This window comes from Lepidochelys olivacea, assembly GCF_965140295.1.
Source record: "Lepidochelys olivacea isolate rLepOli2 genome assembly, chromosome: 6".
Lineage (NCBI taxonomy): Eukaryota > Metazoa > Chordata > Testudines > Cheloniidae > Lepidochelys > Lepidochelys olivacea.
In genome coordinates this window covers 68,610,215-68,633,185 of record NC_140416.1, presented here as the reverse complement: position 1 = coordinate 68,633,185, position 22,971 = coordinate 68,610,215, and the positions used below count along the sequence as shown (strand labels likewise).

At 43.9% G+C, this 22,971-nt stretch overlaps 1 protein-coding gene and 1 long non-coding RNA gene across 3 annotated transcripts in view; one reads left to right on the top strand and one right to left on the bottom strand.

Moving 5' to 3' along the window:
- The first annotated feature begins 4,281 nt into the window (after positions 1-4,281).
- Positions 4,282-22,035, top strand: RAD51 (RAD51 recombinase). The gene is made up of 10 exons (XM_084631234.1): positions 4,282-4,427; positions 6,855-6,967; positions 7,646-7,783; positions 9,594-9,711; positions 10,371-10,462; positions 13,124-13,218; positions 18,211-18,324; positions 19,905-20,034; positions 20,324-20,445; positions 20,779-22,035. Exons 2-10 carry the CDS (start codon positions 6,881-6,883, stop codon positions 20,900-20,902), a joined length of 1,020 nt encoding a protein of 339 aa, XP_084487360.1. The 5' UTR covers positions 4,282-4,427; positions 6,855-6,880; the 3' UTR covers positions 20,903-22,035.
- The window catches only part of LOC311522185, a 30,714-nt gene continuing 24,046 nt past the window's right edge, over positions 16,304-22,971 (bottom strand). For both annotated transcript variants that reach the window (XR_014712066.1, XR_014712067.1), the window contains exon 6: positions 16,304-17,992. This is a non-coding gene — a long non-coding RNA (uncharacterized lncRNA). The remainder of the gene's footprint in view (positions 17,993-22,971) is intronic.

Genomic DNA, 22,971 nt, shown 5'->3' with positions numbered 1-22,971 from the left:
TATCAGGCTGTGCAGGCACCACCCTCAGTTCCTTCTCAAGGCCTGAGACGGAGCTTAGCATGTCCACATGGTGTGCACCTTAGCTGCTTGCTGACTTTAAGTTAGAACTGTTTTAGTTTAGCTGGTTGGTTAGTAGTAGTTACCGGTTATTTGAGAGGTTTTATTTCCTCTGGAGAAATCCTCCCAGTGAGGTGCATGCCCAGTTCAACAGGGGTTAAAGGTTGCCTCTCGTATAGAGAGGCTATCTCAGTCAGTGATGGACACTGAGTGTGACTGCTGCCAAGGAGAGTTGCTTGTCTCGCAGAAGTGTAACTTCTGTTTAGCCCTCACATCTATGGCATGGAAGAACTGGGAAATCAAGCTGCAACTGTAAATGATGGAGTGCTCCCTTTATCCTGCTTCGGAGCCAGATCAGGAGAACTCCCTGTATATCAGTCTCTGGAGGTTTCTAGCACCCCTTCAATCTCAGTGCAACACTCTTAGAAGGGGAAAGCCTCAGACTTCATCTAAAGATCCTAAACGAAACTCCCTTCTTAAGGAAACCACCCCAAAAAGACCTCTCTCTCCAAGCAGGGCAACAGCCTCAGAGACTTTGTCCTCAAGGCTCAGTACCATAGAGGTGAAGGGCTCCTCCAGCACCAGTGAATCAAGAAAATCCGGTAGCTCTTTTAAGAGTAAGCATGGCTCCAATACAGTCTACTGGAAATGGCCAGAGTAAACATAGAAGACTGGTACCATCAGACTTACCCCCTTTCTTGGTACCCTATCAAACTCTTCAGTACTGAGTAAGGCTAAGCCTCCATCTATGTCAGTGCTGTTTGTGAAGCACTCAGAACGCTCTGTTCCATCCTTCAGGGACAAGCACACCACACTGTTGATACCGTAATGCTTCGCTCTACTGCAAGACTTTTAGGTACATGAAGGGCTCATCTGTGACTGCTGAACCAGAGTCTCCATTGTTTGCAGGTACTGAGTGTCTCTCAGTACCAAGAATGACTTGGTCTCAGACCCTTATACATCCCCAGTACTGTTGTTTCCCTTTTCAGTTGGAACTCCCCTGTTAGAGAAAGAAGACGACAATGATGGAGACCTGCCTTCAATATCATTGATATCTCTCTAGGGTTCTCCTACATACCCATATAGGACCCCTTTTCTTGGAGAAACAGTGAAGATGTCCGGGAACCTCATCACTCTTAGTGGGAGCAATCCTGGATGCCACCCCTTCTCCATTATGGCCTTTATGGTCATATTAGGATCCCTGGGCAGCTTATCGTCAACAGTTTTCGAGAGCCCCAACCCTTTCCCATTGGGATGATAAAGAGACTCAAGCTTCCCCTTCCCCAAAACCAGAAGGAATCATTTGAGAACCAAGAGACTAGGGAGGACAAAGAGGCTACCCTTGAGACTACCATTCATCTCCTCATCTGATGAGGCAGTAATGTTTCCTCCTCCATCTGTGGGCAATTTTCAGCACTTTCAAGATCTCATTAAACAGATGGCAGATTCCCTCTGGATATCTCTTGAGAAGGTCAAAGAATCGCAACACAAGCTGTTAGATATTCTTCACTCTGACAGCAACCAGAGTTGCCCTTCCTATCAACGAGGCTCTGCTGGAACGTGGAAAAGCCACTTGGCAAACCACAGCTACAGTAATACCTATGTTTGAGAGAGCTGAAAAAAAGTATTATTTTCCCACCAAGGACTCTGAGTACTTATTTTTCCTCAATCTCTGCCCAGTTCTCTGTTGGTAAATGTGGTGCAAATGAACAGTGCAAGTAACACTGATGTAAGTCCATCCCATATGATAGAGACCAGAAGCACCTGCACCTTTTGGGGAGAAAAATCCTACAATTCTGCGCTGTGAATTCCCGGGCGCTGATGTCTAAATATAACTTTACAGTTGTAAATTATGCAAAATTTGGTTCCTTTTTTCAACATTTTCCTCCAGATCACCAGGAACAATTTCAGGATACCATTATTGCAGGGCATTTACTGGCTAGAAAATCTCTTCAGGCAGCTCTTGATGCTGCAGATACCACAGCCTATTCCCTCTCCACAGCAGTGGTGATGCACAGTTGTCTGATTTCCCCAGAGAAGTCCAGAATACAGTAGAGGATTTCCTGCTTGATGGACTATGTTCATGGAGAATACTGCCAAATCGTTGCATGCTCTTAGAGATTATATTGGATTACACTATACATTTTACCTCCATCCCTCCTCCTCATCCCCTTACCCTATCTCCCTTCAAAAACCCTTGTCATGAGTTCTTAGTAGGGAATGAAATAAACTCCCTTCTTCAGTTAAGAGTGATAGAGCCAGTCCCTGCTCAGCATAGGGGAAGGAGCTTCCACCCAAGGTACTTTCTCATGCCAAAGAAAAATGGAGGGTAGAGACCAATCTTAGATCTAAGACTCCTAAACAAATTCATGAGGTCTCAAAAATTCAGGATGGTAACTGACCACTATAATTCCTTCTCTAGATTTCAGGGGGATTGATTTTCAGCCTTCAAGACTAATACTTCTGTATAGCAATACACCCGTCCCACAGAAGGTTCCTGTGTTTTGTCATAGGCCAGGATCACTTTCAGTATCGGGTGCTCCCATTTGTTCTCAAGAATGTTTACAATGGTCTGTCAGTGGTAGCTGCCTGTTTGCATTGTCAAGCAATTGTATTCTGTATCTTGACAATTGGTTGCTCAAGAGTCTGTCCCATCAAGAGGTGTTGACTACTGCATGGGAAGTGCTTTCTCTGTTCTTGGACTTAAGTCTTCAGTTGAATGTAGGAAAATCCCCCCTAAACTCATGTTCAGATCAATTTATAGGGGCATCCCTGGATTCTTTGGCAGCCAGAAACGTCCTTCCCAGGGTCAGATTTATGACACTATTAAACCTTCTCTGAACTATTCATGGGAACCCCTAGACTTCAGTCAGAAACGGTCTTCAACTTCTAGATCACATGGCAGCTTGCACTAGTGTGACAGAACATATAAGTTTATGCCTTTGCTTTTTCCAGGGCCGGCTCAGATCAGTTTACAGACACAGCCTGGACCAATGGGTCAGTGCAACAGGTGAAAGCTCCCTAGACTGAGGGAAAGCTTATCACGGTGCAGGGGTGGGAGTTCTCTTCCTCCACCAGACACTAGTGCTAACTGTAACCATGGATGCATCTCTGTTTGGATGGAGGTGTACCTTAGTGCTCTCCTGGTACAAGGCAGATGTCACCCCAAGAAACCATCCTCTATATCAGCCTGTTGGACTGAGTGGTCAGAAATGCCTGCCTTCATTTTCTGCCTCTCACCAGACACAGGTCTATCAAAGTCATGACAGAAACATGCCCTGCATGTTTTATATCAATCGTCAGAGAGGAGGAGGATCCCTTTCTCTCTTTACCAAGATAATAAAGTTATGGAAGTGGTGCATAATACATCACATTGCTGAAATTGTTATGTATCTCCTGGACAGGCAAAATGTCACTGCTGATACTTTCAGCAGGTGTTTTTCCCAAGACTACTAATGGGAGTTGGATTCCTAGGTTCTTGTCAGCATATTTCAGGCTTGGGGGCTTCTAGAAGTGGACCTCTTTGCCAGAGCTAAGAACAAAAAATGCCATCTAGTCTGTTCAAGGGGGAATTTAGGGGTCATAGTTTCTTGGGGGGGGTCCCTGCTTTCCTCATTTGGATGACAGAGAGGCACAATAACAGTTGACAAAAGCACCCTCCAAGGGCAGTTTATGGGAACTGCAGCAGTTTTTACACCTACCCAGGGAATCAATCAGACTCCTTTAGCAGCTCACTGCATCCGGTCGGACATGGAAGAGCTGGCTTGGCTGTGCTCAGGGGTGCACCGTGCCTCCCTGGGAAGCGGGGGCTGAGATGCACAGTCCTGCCGGGGGCTGGAGCCGCTCTGCTGCAACCGATGCAGAGGGCTCACCCCAGCTGGGCTCACTGTCATCCCCTCTGCCCCGGCCTGGCAGTGCATCGCCCCCTGGCTTGGCTTGGCCCCGCTCCTTCCCCTGCTTCCAGCTGTCTGACCCGCCTGTGCAGCAGGCCTGCCCCTGCGCAGATACCCCACGACCCCGCTTCTCCCCCCGCCCTCGGGAACGGCGGGGAACGCGGCGCGGTGGAATCCAGAGACTCGAGGGCAAAGTGAGGGCAGCGGTTTCAACAGATGTTACGGAGCAGGCGCAGCTCTCAAGCGCATGCGCAGTAACGCCGACGCCGCCTGTGGATCCCGGTGACAAGGCAGCGTTAGGAAGAGGCGGGGCGTTGCGTCTCAGGGAAGGGGTCCTATCGGCGCGCGGACGTCACGTCACGTGACGGTCTGGCGGGCTCTTCCGAATCTGCTGGTGGAGTCGAGCCGACGGGGAGAGCCAACGGGCCGGGGCGGGGAGACGGGCCAGCTCCGCGGGACAGGAGCCGCCGCGGCGGGGTGAGTGTGCGGCGGCCTCAGCGCCTCCCCTCCCCTCCGCGACAGCGACGCCCCAGGGGCCTGGCCAGCAGCCTCCCCCCCTCCCCGGGCCAAGGCCGGGGCCGGGGCAGATGCGCGGCCTCCAAGGCGCAGCCCGGCGTCGCCCTCGGGGCCGCGGCTGTGCGAAGCGGGGGCCGGGCTCCTCCTGCTCGCTGCCCGGCTGCTGTTTCTGCGGCGCTGTGCAGATGAATCCAAGTTGGGGCCCGCACGCTGCGGAGCAGGGCTATAAAATCAGTGATACAGCCTCCTCTGGACTATCCTTCTCAAAAAGGATAATACAGGCTTAGCCGGGGTTCAGAAAGTGATATGGGGTTTGGGGGAAAAAGCTCATAGGGGGAGAGAATGGAAAGATTGGGGTTCCTGACCTTAGAAAGGAGTTGAATAAGAGGGGACATGATAAAAGTGCATACAATAATGAATGGTATAGAAAAGGTAATTTAGGGACTTCTGTTTTTCCTGCCTCATAGCACAAGAACATGGGGACAGTCAATAAAACTAAAGTGGGAAATTCAGAACAATAAAAGGAAACACTTTTTCACACAATGTGTATGTAATTAGGCTGTGGATGTCATTGCTACTGGATGTCATTGAGGGCAAGAACTTAGGAAGATTCAAAAAAGGATTGGACATTTATGTGGATAACAAGAATATCCAGAGTCATCATAATTTACGATAAAAAATTTGGAAGGGATATTAAAGCTCATGCTCCAGGGATTTAAAATCATCTCCAAGTATTAAAGTCTAAGATGAGGCCTAATGGGAACAGATTGCCCCATTTGCTTGCAGTGAGATTCTTTCACCTTCTCTGAAGCACCTGGTATTAGTGACTCTTGGATACAGGGTACTGGATTAGATGGTTTTTGTCTCTGATCCAGTATGTCAATTCTTATGTTCCTTCACAGAGGTCTCTTTGGTCTCAAAGGAGCTAATAGCAAATAATAGCAATTTAAAATCCAAAAAGCTATTTTGTGCATTCTGTCCCTATAAATATAAGGCAAACAGATAATGACCTAGGCAGTGTTGTTTCTAAATAAACAATTTTCTGAGTTTTCCATGAGAGGTTATTGTTAAGGCTGTGAGTTTGTTATGGAAGTCACGGATGCTGTGACTTTCTGTGACCTCCATGACTTCTGCAGCTGCCACTGCTCCCCCGCCCCCAGCAGCAGGAGTTTGGGTGGGGGGCTCAGGGCTGGAGGTTGGGAGGGGGTGAGGGCTCCAGGTGGCGCTTACCTCGGGGGGGCTCCCTGGAAGCAGCAACATCCCTCGGCTCCTAGAGAGAGACGTGGCCAGGGGCCTCTGTGCACTGTCTCCACCTGCAGGCACCATGCCCCGTAGCTCCCATTGGCAGAGCTGCCTGGCCACGCTTCCACCGGAGCTGAAGGATGTCGCTGCTTCCAGGGAGGTGGGGAGCCAGGTAGGGAGCCTGCCAGCCCTGCCAACCCCGGGGCTGTCCCTCCTCCCCACCGGCAGCGCTCCCCTGGGCTGGCACCTGCAGCGCCCCTTCAGTCCCTCCTCCTCACCTGCAGCGCTCCTCTGGGCTGCCCCCCCTCCCTGAGCACCCAGTGTGTACCACACCCACTCAACCCCAAGCACCAACAGCACCCCTGAGCTGCACCCCTCCCCAAGGTTTAGTCAGGGGTATATCGGACAAGTCATGGACAGGTCCTGAGCTGTGAATTTTTGTTTACAGCCCGTGACCTGTCCATGACCTTTACTCAAAATATCCATGACTAAAATGTATCCTTAGTCATTGTTTCTTTAACTGTTACAGGTCTTTCTCAGATCCCTTTTCCCAACATCCAAAACATCAGGCTAGATCTCTTAAACTCCTACAGATATATAGAGAAAAAATCATAAACTTTCCTGCCAGGAGACAAATTTGTTTAGCACGTGTTGGGGCCAGATAAATATCAGGGATTTAGTCAACTCAACATATGTCATGAAGTGCAGACTTGATTCACATCTTCAGAATAATTTTTGTGATCCTTTAGTATGTCAAGGAAATTTGGTGCTAACATGAGTCTCCAAGAGTGGTGGATAATCAACAAGAAATCCTATAAAGAGATCTTTGATATCACACTCTTCATCATTTAGATTTAAAATTACGTTTTGGAAAATTCCCTGTTAAATCCCCGATAGTTTTTATTAGGTGACCTTAACATTTTTTAGTGAGTTGCACAAAGAGAAAAATACACATAAGGAATTAATCATTCGCTGCAATATACGCACAGTTTAATACCATGTGGGAGAGAAAAGTTCCTGTGTTCTATGATGAAAAAGCTGTTGAACAAATGCAGTATGTTTAGAAACATTTGATTGTCTTGTGGAAGAGAAGCATGTTTGAACAGTGGATGTTTGTGATGCTACAAATATTGTATTTTCTCTTAGGGAAGTTGTATCTAATATTTGGCGCAATGGCCATGCAAATGCAATATGAAGCAAATGCAGAGACATCAACTGAGGAAGAGAGCTTGGGTCCACAGCCCATATCTAGGCTAGAGGTATGTAAAGAGTGGCTAGCTCAGGAACTGTTTGCCAGACAAACCAACAGTCTTTATCTTTAACTAGAATTGCATTTAAAAGTTGCCACTGTCTTTGCCTACTTGACTTTTGTCAAAGAAGAAAAATCTTATCCAGAAATGTATTTTAAAAATATGAAAGATTAACTTCAGGAATGCATTAATACGAAACATAATGTTCAGTTAACACTCTAATAATATACTGGTACTCCAGGGTTTGTAATAAATGCACTGAAACCAAATAAAACTAACTTTTTTCATAAAGAGGTTAGATTCTGAACTACAACATAAAATTACATGCCAAATATCCTGTTGGGGCAGGATGGACTCCTTGTACTGTTCCTTCTTCAATAGCTAATAAGCCAAATGGTGAATAGTGCCTGTTTCATATGATGTGCTATCTTTAACATTGATACTGACACATGCAAATAGTATACAGTATAAAGGAGAATTTATGGAGAGAAGCAGTCATTTCATCTATGGTTTTATTTGCAATGGGGAAGTGACACTCATTAATGTTGCCTTGTAGTATTAGACTTAGTGTCTGATACAGCTCCCAGTGACATCAATTAGAGAGTTTCCATTGACATTGGTGGAAGTTGGATCAGGCTGGATCAGTGTGTCTGCTCCTGAATGTCCTATGTATTTTTTTTCTTTCAGCAATGTGGTATAAATGCAAATGATGTGAAGAAGTTGGAAGAAGCTGGATTTCACACAGTTGAGGCTGTTGCTTATGCACCAAAGAAGGAGCTGCTAAATATTAAAGGCATCAGTGAAGCCAAAGCTGACAAAATCTTGGTAATTATACTTTGCAGTTACATAAACAATTTAATCCAAGAATTTCAAAATGCTTTACAGACGCTGGCCATGACTTTAAAAAGGGACTTAAGTGATCTTGGGGACCTCAATTTGTTGGTGCCTGGCACTTTTTGAAAACAAAGTCCCATTAAAATGTCTCAAGTGGGGCACCTAAAACCACTAATTACCTTTTAAAAATCTTGGTGCTTCTGGTGAACACTCTAAGCCAATGGGAGGGGGCCTCTCCTGTCGGCTTAATGACTGCAACTCAGTGAGAGACTGTAGCTGTGTTGGCGGGAGAAGCTCTCCTGTGGACATAGCACTGTCTTCACAGGGGGGTTAAGGTCAGCATAAACTGTGTTACTCACAGGTGTGGATTTTTCACAACCCTGAACAATATAGTTATATTGCAAGAAGTATGTAGTATAGACCTGGCCTAAGTTTGTTGTTCATGACAAACAATGTGAAGCCTACAGTTTACAGGGAAAATATGCAAAAAGCCACAGGGTCGCATTGTTTTGTGAAAATAACCTTCATTTTGTAATACAAGTATTTTAACATATTTACTTTTAAAACAGTTTAAAAACTCTGTTTATTATTACTTGGTTACATTCCCGTATTTTCTTATAAAGCCAAATCTGTAAAAACTGATGGAAGAGTTCTTGCTTGGTGGTGGCAAGTTGGGGATACAAAAAAGACAACTTACTATGAATAAAAACCCTAAAAGTAAATTTTTTTTGTCATGAAAGTCATGACAATGACTAATAGAAACCTTACAAATTGGCCGGAAGGCCCTATTTACTAGTCAGAATGCTGTGGTGTGTGTTCTTGCTAACATTTGTTATAAATCAGTGGAGATAGTTTTATAAAACTATGCTGTGTACTAGGGGGCCCTGTCTACATTTGGCTTGTAACCATATTGACCAGAACAGTGTGTTTAAAAACAGTTTTTTAACCCAGTTCTGCCTGAACATTGTTCAGTATATCCACATTATAGCAATACCTATAAAACCATGCTACAACAGTGTTGGTACATTCATAGTGAGACCATTTGAGAACTGTTTGTTGTGTTTTGGGACTTCTGTCCAATGATATCAAAACAGCCATGAACTCTGGGTTGACAATTGAGTTGGAAATTGTGGGTAATACAGATGTTGACACTGTGTGCATCTGTGCTACTGGAAGTGATAGGCCAACAGGTATTCTTTAAATTACTCCATTCTGTGGCACTGGCCTCTTTTCAGATTTGTCAACTGTGTACTATAGACAAGAATACACATCTGCTGCAGTTGTTCTCTTTTGATTGAGTGAACCCTGAGTTACTGTATCAAGAACATTCTGAATTAGAAGATGCTACATAAGACACTGAACCACTTCTCATTTATCAAAATCTGAGCTGATAAAACTCAGAGCTTTCCTCACTGCGTATATTTGCTTATGTACTATAAGGAGCTAACTAGCTTTGAAAATAAAATATGTGCACATGCTAAATATTTCTACCTTCACACACGGAGGAATCAGGCAAGCTGGTTTTTGTGAAAATGATTGCTGCTGTAAAATAGGCAAAATAGATTCTGGAGCTATTTCTTTGAATGAGATTCGCTTCCACCAATGAGGTACAAGTAACTGAAGGTATAATCTAACGGAAGAAATGTGCTGAAATACATACCAATTTATGTAAATACTTCTCCAGATTGTGGAAGAGGAAAATTCCTGTATTAGCTATACGAAAGATAATACAGCTTGTAAACCCACAATATGTCTCCCCTTCACCCTATATATAGTTTGGTTTTGTTATTCTTGTCTTCAGGCAGAAGCAGCTAAACTGATTCCAATGGGTTTCACCACAGCAACAGAGTTCCATCAGCGGAGGTCCGAGATCATCCAGATCACCACTGGATCCAAAGAACTTGATAAACTTCTTCAAGGTGTTAATTCTACTTATCTTTGTGCATTATTTTAGTTCTCCTGTCACTTCTGGAAATCATAAACCACACATGAGAAGTGCATGGTATAAGGGGTTTTCTGCTATCTGCACTGGAATCTCCTTAGCACTGCTCTGCCTTGTAATGATCAATTCCCTTCAGCTAGCACCTCCAGAGAAAGTTGCAGGAGTAGTTCCAATAGGAAAGGAACTTCACTGGATGTGGGAGGACACAAGACACAGTTTTACATTTTAAACACATTTCCTGTTATTGACTATTAGTAAATTTTTTTATTGAGAAACAGAAGCAGGTATTTGCTTCTCCTTAATTCCCCTTCCCTCCCTCCCTCCCCCTCCCCTTGCCTACATGAGAATGTAAAGTAGAATGGTATTCCCCTTAACTAACCTGTTCTCACAAGAACTTTATCTGGGCTTCTTATCCACAAAATGCACAAACCCAGGTACCCAGAACTGTTGTTATAACTAGTTAGTTAACTAATTAATTAATTGAGTTTTGAAATGTAAGTGATCACTTCTAAAATAAGCTATGCAGATACAGAAAAATATGACAGACAAATCCCCATAAATCTGAAATTATTTACTTGCGTTGTGCATTTATAGCCTATGATGATGATATAAGTGTGATTGTTTTTTGTTTTCCAGGGGGAATAGAAACAGGGTCCATAACTGAGATGTTTGGGGAATTCCGCACTGGGAAGACACAGTTGTGTCACACTCTGGCAGTAACCTGTCAAGTGAGTGGTTGCTCATTTTATTAAAATCAAATATGTATTTAGAAAAAAAATGTTTCTGAATCCTTGCCAGTCAAAGTGCCTTTCAAACCATCCAGACTTTGCAACGCCATGGACTGAATTGGCAACTTGCTAGGATCTAGTGTACCATGCTTACTCTGCTTGTAGGGGTAACTTTTTAGTAGAGATTCAATGTGTTTAAAAAGAAACCTATGATAGAAATCAAGCATGGAAATAAAAACCAAATTATGTTCAGTCGAACTACAGAAATAATAAATGGTACTCAGGAAGCTAGTTGTTGCCTTGCTTTGGTTCTTTGAGGAAGTTTGGGAACAGAAAACAAACTTTCTGGTTTCTCTCTAACCTGGTCACCACACTGCAAAAAACCTCTCTCCTTGCCAACAACTGAGAAAAGGGAGGTGAAGCTGTTTACATGGGCCCAACTCATCCCCTGTCCAGCTGCTTGTGTTTTACATGTCTCAAGCTTCATCTCATGTCCTTTCAACAAGCTTCAATTGGCTCTTGTTATCAGACAGTACATCAGTGTAAGGTGGAAATGGTTACGTAAGATTGAATAAGAGGGTTGTCTTTAAATTAGATTCGTATGCATACTATGACAAGGGCATAGTATTCAACTTGACCACTTAAGTTAGGGTGCATAAGTCAGCATTTTTGTGTTCAAATTGGTTATTGGGTGCTCAGGTTTTAGGAACCTTAGTGCTGATTTGTGCACTTGGTATAGAGTTGACTACCCTAACTTATGTGACCACTTTGAAAATTAGGCTCCTATAGTGGGGTTTTTCACTTTCCAGCTTAGTTCTCAGACAGAGGAAGGCTAGGACGTAGTGTTGTCCGCCCCCCCGTCCGAAGTGGCCGTTTCCTGCGGGCTCTGTGGGCACCAGAGTCCCTGCTCCGCTGGGCGGGGCTGAGGTGCGCTGCGCCCTGCCGCCCATTGGAGAGCTCCCTTCCGCGGCCTCCCGCAGCGCCACCTGCCCGCCTCGATCCCAGCCCGGGGGACGCCCCTCCGCCTCCTTCGCCCAGCTCTGGGGCCTCCAGCCAGTCCGGGGCGAGGGCTGCCAGCGCCGGCCGGTTCCCGCAGGCTCGAGCGGTGGGAGGGTTTGTTTTGTTTGCCTCCGATTTTAACTCGCTGGCACCGGAGTCAGAGGCTTGATTTTACAAACCCTGGTTAGTCGCTGTCTGCTGAGCGCACAACCCGGGACCTGCCCCACGCTGCGCGCCCGCTCCTGGGTGCAAGCGCGAAGGGAGGGAGGCATGGAGAGAGCTGGAAACTGTCCAGCCCTCTCAGGGCCTTGCACGTTCCCTTGGCCAGTGAGACACGTGTGTTGTTTCCCAACGGGATGTTTTTATACCCCAGTGACGTGTTGCCTTGCACTGTGCTGCAGCTGCTAATTGCTGGTGGGAAAGGTCGCGGGGGGACCAAACCTCTTCGGAGAAGTGAAGGGGCAGAAGCTGTAACACATCAGCGAGCAGCGTTTACAGCTCACTTTGAAGAGTGAATCTTTAAAAGGCCCCTGGTGTAGCTAACTTTTACACTAGGGCCTCAGCCTTACAAACACCTCGGGAGTGGAGGCTGCTCCTAACTCTGAACAAACCCTTATGGTGGTTCTTCCAGAAGTTTACAGCTGACTATTGACTCAATACAGCTCTGAAACTTTATTACGTAGAAGAAAAGTGCTGCTTTCCCTTTATGTTTAACACAGTACTGTGCTGTATTTGTTTTTTTTTCTTTTTTTTTAATCTCTGCTGCTGCCTGGTTGCATACTTCCGGTTCCAAATGCAGTGTGTCCTTGACTAGTCAGTTCCTAACGCTGGTATTCCTACTGGTTCTACTGTAATAACTTGCGACCGATCATGCTCTGATTCTTATATGCGTAAACTGATTGTGTAATTAAGCAATCTGTAGTTAGGTGGAGAACGCTGTAGGTAATAATCAGCAATATTCTCAGGGGGAATCTTCTGACAAATTAGCATGTTACATAACATCTTGAATCCCTGCTGTTGCTTTCAGTTATCCCATTCCAGTGTTGCCATGTGTTCTCCAGGTGCACCCTTTAAAACTAACAAACTTTTGATTAATATTAAAGTGTTTTTTTAGTTATTTTAAGTTCTGTAAAGAGATGTAAAAAACGTTTTTATCACTTAAGTATGGAGTAGTTCGTCACACATGCACCCTTGCCTTAAGGCTTTCTCTTTTAGGAAAATTCCCACAGTCCACTAATTCTCAGCTCCACAACGCAATAGCATCTATAGTTATGCAAGTTAAAATAAGTGAGGTACTGAAATAGTTTGTGATCTGAAGATTCATTGCTTGTAGGGGTATAGAAGGCATTTCCTCCCTGCCCCTAATGCACAGCATAGCACAATTGATTGGGGTGCATTTAAGGGGCCTTGTCTTGAAGAAACCAGTTTTGGCCATTGCTGGTGGTCAGATACCAGATCAGATGGAGTTAGTGGTATGATCTTATTCCCATCTAGGGAGATTCTGTGGCCTGCGTTGTGCGGGGGGTCGGACTAGATGATCATAACGGTCCCCAGGTGTATCACTAAATATACTAGTATCAGTAGGGTATGAGGCAGTAATTGGCTTTAATTTCCGAGACCTAGAAACTGTGTTTAGTAACATTTATTTGTTGGTCTCATTAGCTTCCCATTGACCGAGGTGGTGGTGAAGGAAAGGCCATGTACATTGACACAGAGGGTACCTTCCGCCCAGAACGTCTGCTTGCTGTGGCTGAAAGGTGTGTACTTATGGTTAGACATTCACTGACTCTAGTTAAAACAAATGCATGCATTGCCTCATCAGTAAGTTGTCCAGTACCATTGTACATCAACTTGACTCCTTATATATACTTCAGTGGAAGCTGCCTGTGAGGACTGTTCCTACAAGATCTTCCCACATTACAACTGTCCACCTATATAGAAGCAGTTTGAAACAGTACGCATACGTTGGCTTTTGGCAAACACATTTTGTGACACAAGTTCTCCGACTTTATTGAGAAGCAAGAATAATTAGCCTTTATTACAGCTGATGACACTAATTTACTTTTTAGTAGCTGTTCCTTGTAAACCCATTTCTGCCTAAAGTACTGTACATGCAAAAGATTTCATTTTAAGCTTAGCCTACAAATATTACTGTAGAAACAATAGAGGATCCCATGTGTAAACCTCTTCACGATACCTATTAGAACTAGGTTCTTGTCAGAAAAGGTAGGCCAACGTTCACCATCTCTGAAAAGCTGTGAAATCTATTGTCCCTTCTTCAAAACTGCAGCCAGGTCACTGTTGACCTCCATTTGAAGATTCTAAAATGCTTTACAAACTTGGATATATGCCACAGCTCTGATTATCTGTTTGGGGAGGCACCAAAAATCTTGTCCCTGCAAGGATCCTTATCAGTGTATAAAGCCTGAGTTGCTGGTTCCACTGATTAGAAACAGCCAAGTAGTTCTACTTCTGTGGAGCTTTAGAGCTCTGCAGGACTAAAGCACTGTGTCTGTGGCACCTAACTACATGTGACTGTTTAAATGAAACATTAAGGGGTACATCTGAACTTCACTTAGTCTGGGTTCAAGTATATTGTTTGATATCATTCCCACTGGACTGCTGCAACTTTAACAGAGTAAAGACATGTCAGAGGTTAGGACAGTAAGTGAAGATATCATATGCAACTGAAATGGCAGAAGAATTTTAGGGAAGCAGAATGTAACTCCCCGGTTTGGAATTTGGCCGTAAATCTGAGGCTAACACTTCTAGTACTGTAATAATTAGCAGATCTAGTTAACTCATCCACTTTGTGAGTGACTAGAATCACAGCACTAGACCAGAGGGATCAGCAGCATTAATTAACCAAAACACCCTGCCAGCTGGACTTCCCAATAAAATGAACATTGTGTTTCTGGCCTGCAGCCTGTTGCATCATGCAGAAAGGCTGGTTTGATTTGGATACACAGGTTAAGATGTTCTGCAGAGATCTAACAGTAAAAGTATTCAGCTGGCTTCCTGCTTTCCTCTGGCTAACCTGCTTCGGGTTTGTGGTTTGTCAGAATGCTGTCTGCTTTTGGAAAAAACCTGCCATGCACCAATTTCCTGTCTTAAAAAAAAGCCCTTTACTTGTTTCCTTCTGGAGTAACTAGTACACACACAGGCAAGGTTTATCAATCTGTAAGTGATTGTTCCCTCTCAAACTACCCAAGGGTGTTTCCTTCTAGAGGCCTTGGCTGTCATTACAGAGACTTCCTCAGCACTATGCCCTTCTCATTCCTCAGCATATTTCTTCTGTTATGCCTGACTGATCTAATTGCCTTCTATGACGAGATAACTGGCTCTGTGGATGAGGGAAAAGCAGTGGATGTGTTGTTCCTTGACTTTAGCAAAGCTTTTGATACGGTGTCCCACAGTATTCTTGCCAGCAAGTTAAAGTAGTATGGGCTAGATGAATGGACTATAAGGTGAATAGGAAGCTGGCTAGATCGTTGGGCTCAACAGGTAGTGATCAATGGCTCCATATCTAGTTGGCAGCCGGTATCAAGCGGAGTGCCCCAAGGGTCGGTCCTCGGGCCGGTTTTGTTCAATATCTTCATTAATGATCTGAAGGATGGCATGGATTGCACTCTTAGCAACTTTGCAGATGACACTAAACTGGGAGGAGTGGTAGGTACGCTGGAGGGTAGGGATAGGATACACAGGGACCTAGACAAATTAGAGGATTGGGCCAAAAGAAATCTGATGAGGTTCAACAAGGACAAGTGCAGAGTCCTGTGCTTAAGAGGGAAGAATCCCATGCACCGCTACAGACTAGGGACCGAACGGGTCTTACTGAAAGGTGAACTGTCAAGTTGGAGGGAGGTTACCAGTGGAGTTCCTCAAGGATCAGTTTTGGGACCAATCTTATTTAATCTTTTTATTACTGACCTGGGCACAAAAAGTGGGAGTGTGCTAATAAAGTTTGCAGATGATACAAAGCTGGGAGGTATTGCTAATTTAGAGAAGGACAGGGATACCCTACAGGAGGATCTGGATGACCTTATAAACTGGAGTAATAGGAATAGGATGAAATTTAATAGTGAGAAGTGTAAGGTCATGCATTTAGGGATTAATAACAAGAATTTTAGTTATAAGCTAGGGACGCATCAACTAGAAGTAACGGAGGAGGAAAAGGACCTTGGAGTATTGGTTGATCATAGGATGACTATGAGCTGCCAATGTGATATGGCTGTGAAAAAAGCTAATGTCGTCTTGGGATGCATCAGGAGAGGTATTTCCAGTAGGGATAAGGAGGTTTTAGTACCGTTATATAAGGCACTGGTGAGACCTCACCTGGAATACTGTGTGCAGTTCTGGTCTCCCATGTTTAAGAAGGATGAATTCAAACTGGAACAGGTACAGAGAAGGGCTACTAGGATGATCCGAGGAATGGAAAACTTGTCTTATGAAAGGAGACTCAGGGAGCTTGGCTTGTTTAGCCTAACTAAAAGAAGGTTGAGGGGAGATATGATTGCTCTCTATAAATATATCAGAGGGATAAATACCAGAGAGGGAGAGGAATTATTTAAACTCAGTACCAATGTGGACACAAGAACAAATGGATATAAACTGGCCACTAGGAAATTTAGATTAGAAATTAGACGAAGGTTTCTAACCATCAGAGGAGTGAAGTTTTGGAATAGCCTTCCGAGGGAAGTAGTGGGGGCAAAAGATCTATCTTGCTTTAAGATTAAACTCGATAAGTTTATGGAGGAGATGGTATGATGGGATAACATGGTTTTGGTAATTAAATATTCATGGTAAATAGGCCCAATGGCCTGTGATGGGTTTTTAGATGGGGTAAGATCCAAGTTACCCGGGAAAGAATTTTCTGTAGTATCTGGCTGATGAATCTTGCCCATATGCTCAGGGTTTAGCTGATCGCCATATTTGGGGTCGGGAAGGAATTTTCCTCCAGGTCAGATTGGAAGGCCCTGGAGGTTTTTCGCCTTCCTCTGTAGCATGGGGCACGGGTCACTTGCTGGAGGATTCTCTGCTCCTTGAGGTCTTCAAACTACAATTTGAGGACTTCAATAGCACAGATATAGGTGTGAGGTCTTTTTTAGGAGTGGTGGGTGGGGTTCTGTGGCCTGCATTGTGCAGGAGGTCAGACTAGATGATCATGATGGTCCCTTCTGACCTAAATATCTATGAATCTATGAATGGCTAGGCAGCAATTCTGCAGAAAAGGACCTAGGGGTTACAATGGACAAGAAGCTGGATATGAGTCAACAGTGTGCCCTTGTTGCCAAGAAGGCTAATGGCATTTTGGGCTGTATAAGTAGGAGCACTGCCAGCAGATTGAGGGACGTGATCGTTCCCCTCTATTCGACATTGGTGAGGCCTCATCGGGAGTACTGTGTCCAGTTTTGGGCCCCACACCACAAGAAGGATGTGGAAAAATTGGAAAGCGTCCAGCGGAGGGCAACAAAAATGATTAGGGGACTGGAACACGTGACTTATGAGGAGAAACTGCGGGAACTGGGATTGTTTAGTCTGCAGAAGAGAAGAATGAGGGGGAATTTGATAGCTGCTTTCAACTACCTGAAAGGGGGTTCCAAAGAGGATGGACCTAGACTGTCCTCAGTGGTAGGAGATGACAGAACAAGGAGTAATGGTCTCAAGTTGCAGTGGGGGAGGTTTAGGTTGGATATTGGGGAAAAACTTCCACTAGGAGGGTGGTAAAGCACTGGAATGCATTACCTGGGGAGATGGTGGAATCTCCTTCCTTTGAGGTTTTTAAGGTCAGGCTTGACAAAGCCCTGGCTGGGATGATTTAGTTGGGGATTGGTCCTGCTTTGAGCAGGGGGTTGGACTAGATGGCCTCCTGAGGTCCCTTCCAATCCTGATATTCTATGATCCTGGTGGGGGTGGTCTGTGCCAAGACCCCATATGAGCTGTGTTATGGGGAAAGCCACAGCTGCTTCACTTGCTTTGGATGACTTCATAGTATGTCTGTAGTAAAATCACACAGCACAGCTACCATTCTATATGCAACATACACTCAGTGTCTGTAGGCCTTTCATGACTATATTTGGTAAACCAAATATGCTGACGGGCAACAAACTGGTACAACTACCAGCTTGTTGGCCAACACTCTTGTCTTTGTGGAAGGAAGTATCTTAACCAGCTGTTCTCCTCTAAATTTTAAGGGACCTCTGGGTCATTATCAATGTGCCCAATGGCAAGAAATCAGTCATAAAGGTGGCTCCAACCTTTAGTAATGGAGCAGTGACAGAAGAATTGCATATAGAGGATAGTTTATTACTCTTTACATAGATATCTCTTTAATTTATAATCAAATAAAATTCAAATTAGTTCATGAATTGTTTTTCAGTCTCATAATGTTTTATTGGAGTACCACACTGCCTTTAGCGTATTCCATGGCAGGATGGTAGTTTGTGTGTTTTCATTCTCTTGTTCTCAAGTTTGTTTTGCAGAGGTGTCCTGGTTGGTGGTGGGTGGCTGCTGTTTCTAGGCAGTAAGATCCTGTGAGTTCAATGGGGAGATCACTTTTATTTTCAAGTTAATTGCTCTTTTTATCACCAGTTTTTATTTACCTATAAAAATCTCAATCTCTCTCTCTCTCTCCCCCTTACCTAGTTTTGGGTCAGTTTAAGCTAGCCTTGAGGTACACCTGCTAGTTAACTGCTGTAGGCAAAGTTGCAGAATCTCCCAAGTTGTTCCCGTCTGATTTGTTTCTCTAGGTATGGCTTATCTGGCAGTGATGTCCTTGATAATGTGGCATATGCTCGAGCATATAACACAGACCATCAGACCCAGCTCCTGTATCAGGCATCTGCTATGATGGCTGAATCAAGGTAACAAAACTGACTAACTGAAATAACTTGTGCACTCTTAAATGATGATACTGCAAAGTTACCCAAAATGAAGGACAAGTGTGTAGCTTGCATAATTGCTAAACAGATACTAAAAATAATTAATTTTTAATCAAATACTTTTAAACATATCTACACTCTACAATACCTGTCATAGAATCATAGAAGGTTAGGGTTGGAAGGGACCTCAGGAGGTCATCTAGTCCAACCCCCTGCTTGAAGCAGGACCAATCCCCAATTTTTGCCCCAGATCCCTAAATGGCCCCCTCAAGGATTGAACTCACAACCCTGGGTTTAGCAGGCCAATGCTCAAACCACTGAGCTATCCCTCCCCCCAAACCACTGAGCTATCCCTCCCCCCAGAATCATGAGACCAGTCTTGATTCTTTTCAGAAGAGACAGTGGGTCATCCCACTAAAAGAGGGATCCAGCCAATGAGCCTCATGTGAAACTGCAAATATTTGTAAATAAGAGATGTTCCATAACTGCTGGTGAAATTCTGGGTGATTCTGACTCATGCTGTGGTAGGTTGGAGAGTAGTGTATTACAAAGAATAGGTGCTAGCAATAGATGCAGTTCTAACTATCAGTTCACGTTAATTTTTAGGAGAGGGGAAATTGAATTCAAATGTTGTTGAGTGTTAAAGAACTGTGATATAATCAGAGGGCTGTGATGGATTTTAGTTTAGAATTAAAATTAGTAGTTGAACTGGAGAGAAGAATAAACTGATGATGTAGGTATTTAAAACTGTTCATTAAAGGCTTGACCTTCCAAGGTGCTGATCACTCTGAGCTGATGAATCAAAGCATTAAAGCACATGCTTAAAAGCTTTGATACATGTGAGTAGCTCCACTGAAGTTGATGGGCTACTTACATCCTTGAATGGTTAGCTGAAACAGATCAGAGTGCTGAGCACCCTGTAGGATTGAGCCCTACTGTTGTGGAGACTCCATCCTGCTCCAGAATCTTCGAGCTTTGACTGTAGTGCTAGTTGTCATAGTTCCTAAACTACTGCAGCCTCCTCATGCACCACAGCAAAGGACTGCGGGGGACATGCTAGGTGCACAGTGCTACGGGTATTGATGTTCAGTAAGCAGTGGGTTGGTGAGTTCAGCCCCATTTGAAAATGTATTTGGGTTGGTACCAGCTGTGTTCTCCTCCCTAGAAAACCTGACCGTTCTTGAGGAAACCCCACCTTAGAGTGTGCACTAAGCCACATCAACCCTGAGGAGCAATGGCCAGTGCCAGTCCTCTCTCATACTCTTGAAACAGCTGAGGAGAGGGGTAGGAGAGAAGAGTTTAGCACCATCTTAATTATGGGGAAATGGGTATGGCCTTTAGATCACTACACATTGTATAACTATTGTATTAGGGAGGTATCTCTTTAAAAATATAGCTCCTGATAGTTGGAAGGACAATTATGTTGATTTATGATTTTGTTTCAGTAATGCCCATAATGTGCTGGACATTGTACAAAGACAAATGAAGGCATGGCTCCTGCCCTGAAATGCTTATGAGAGCTAGACAGGCACTGAAAGTAATACATATGCCATGTTCTCTAGGTATGCATTGCTGATAGTGGACAGCGCCACAGCCCTATATAGGACTGATTACTCTGGCAGGGGTGAGCTGTCAGCCAGGCAGATGCATTTGGCCAGATTTTTGCGTATGCTACTTCGACTTGCAGATGAGGTAAACTGTCACTGGACTGTCTCCTTCATTCCCCGTATTATTTCATTCTCTGAGTAACCACTTTCTGCAATGTTTCCTCTTACTGGAGTTTACTTCATACACAGGATTTTCCGTATATTCCTACATCTCCCAATATCAGTCTGGGGGAGGAGAGTTGATTGGACCTCACTAGCTCTAGAATGGGAAAGTAGTGCCTACAGAGGAGATCTGGTTACCAGGGAGTTTGGCTTTTACTAGCTCTATCTGTGAAAAAGAAATGGAACTTGATTTTGTGCCTCTTCCCTAATAGTTTGGTGTGGCAGTTGTGATCACTAACCAGGTGGTAGCACAGGTAGATGGAGCTGCCATGTTTGCTGCAGATCCCAAAAAGCCTATTGGAGGGAACATCATAGCACATGCCTCAACCACAAGGTAAGACCACATTCCTAAATTCCATTCATGTTGTTCTTCAAAGTCTTCATGAAGCCATAATTAACTAGACACATAAATGTTTCTGATTTTTTTTCTGTTTCTGTCAGTCAATAGCTTTTCTGATCTTTTTCAAAAACCTAAGGGCATCTTTGATCACTGAAAGGTGACTTTTATTTCCAATTAATGTGGTGAAATTAAAACAGTGTGGTACAGCAATCATAAAAACCTTGGTGGTCCTCAGTGCATTGTAGCTTTATGCTACCAGAAATGTAATGTTGACTTACTGAAAGCCAACAGTATTTGAATAAATTGCTTTGTTTTTCTCTTTGTCAGGCTCTATCTGAGAAAAGGCCGAGGTGAAACCAGAATATGCAAAATTTATGACTCTCCTTGCCTTCCTGAGGCTGAAGCTATGTTTGCTATTAATGTTGATGGAGTGGGAGATGCTAAAGACTGAGGAGTCCATTCCATTTCACTTGTAACAGCATGAGGCTGTTGACCAAAGGAGGCTGCTTTCTCTATAGGGCCAACTTTTACTGATACTCTCCTACTGCAGCCACTGGAAAGGCTGCTTGAAGAATCTATCTCATTTGTGTGACTACACAGATATGTTTGGGACACATCAGGAGCAGCTAGTCCTGGTTGGAGGAGTTTTTCTCTTGGGGATATAGCTGCATGTTAATCTAACATGGTTTCTTTAGGGGAATTATGGCCCTGTCAGGTGTTCTGACAACTGTTGCTACAGTTGGATGCTGCCAATGGAGGTAGCACAGTAGTGTTGTTACTGCACTTGGCAACAATTTGTAATTTTTTTTGTGAATTCTGTGCAAGGTTATTGGGTTTGTCAAATGGGAGGAGTGATAACTTAAACATTTTCCCAGTTATTTGAATGATTAATTGAGAAATAAAACAGACTAGTATTACAAGATACAGGTACAAGAATAACTGCTGCATCATGTAGCTCCAATGAAGACCACAACATACTAATTCCATTCTTTTGGCTGTTGAAAACATCCTCTGTTTTTGAATTTGCTTTTGTATCTCAATAGCACTGAATGAGCATCTGTTTTTAATAAAGGAGTCATGAAATATTGGTTATATTAGTGGTTTCTGGGATTTAGACAGCCACCAGTTCAGACTACTGCGTTTTGTGCTGACCCAATGAGTAGAAAGTACATTAGTCTGCCCTGGTGCCGCTGATTCCCAGAACCTGTATTACTAACTACAACTTTTCTTTGTCGGTTCCTTTGCACAACCACAGCGATAAAAAAGGGTAGGGTCTCCATGTCTGCTTGAAACAGCTAAGCAAACTGTGACTCTGTGCTAGATAAGTAGCTTGTAGAGCCCTTTTGGGAGTGCTTTTGAGATTAGATCTTAGCCATGTAAATAATCCTTTTACACAAGGGGTAATTGTGATTTAGGATTGATTGATTAAAGTTAGTCATAACAGTAATGGTTGGCAGTGAAAATGGTTTCTCCTTGTTTCATTCTTTGTCCATACCTGGCTTCATAATTGTTTCTGGGGAATAGAAGGGAGGAAAACATATAATTGAGTCTCACTGTGACTATTAAACTAAACTGTGTACTGTCTTTATCAAATACTTCCCTTCCCTAACATTAAGATGTTTTTATTCTCTCTCTTTGTATTGATGGCAGAAAACTGTCCCCCTTCCTTTTCCTTCATATAGAGGGGGCCATATCAACTGATGTACTGATTACATTCAAAACAAGCGCACAATTATTCACTAGGACTGGCTTCAATGGAATAATGTAAGAACCAGCACCTATACTGAAAAAAGAAAAGGAGTACTTGTGGCACCTTTAGAGACTAACAAATGTATTTGAGCATAAGCTTTGGTGAGCTACAACTCACTTCATCGGATGCATTCAGTGGAAAATACAGTGGGGAGACTTATATACATAGAGAACATGAAAAAATGGGTGTTGTTATACACACTGTAAGGAGAGTGATCACTTAAGGTGAGTTATTACCAGCAGGAGAGCGGGGGGGAAATCTTTTTGTAGTGATGATCAAGGTGGGCCATTTCCAGCAGTTGACAAGAACGTCTGAGGAACGGGGGGGGGGGTGGAGGAGGGGGGAATAAACAAGGGGAAATAGTTTTACTTTGTGTAATGACATCCATTCCCAGTCTCTATTCAAGCCTAAGTTAATTGTATCCAGTTCACAAATTAATTCCAATTCAGCAGTCTCTCATTCTGTTGTGTGGTTGCTGGTGAGTATTTGCTTCAGGTTGGGGGGCTGTCTGTAAGCAAGGACTGGCCTGTCTCCCAAGATCTGTGAGAGTGACCAGCAACCACACACCAGAACCACTAACCCAGAAACCTATCCTTACAACAAAGCACGTTGCCAACTGTGCCCACATATCTATTCAGGGGACACCATCATAGGGCCTAATCACATCAGCCACACTATCAGAAGCTCGTTCACCTGCACATCCACCAATGTGATATATGCCATCATGTGCCAGCAATGCCCCTCTGCCATGTACATTGGTCAAACTGGAC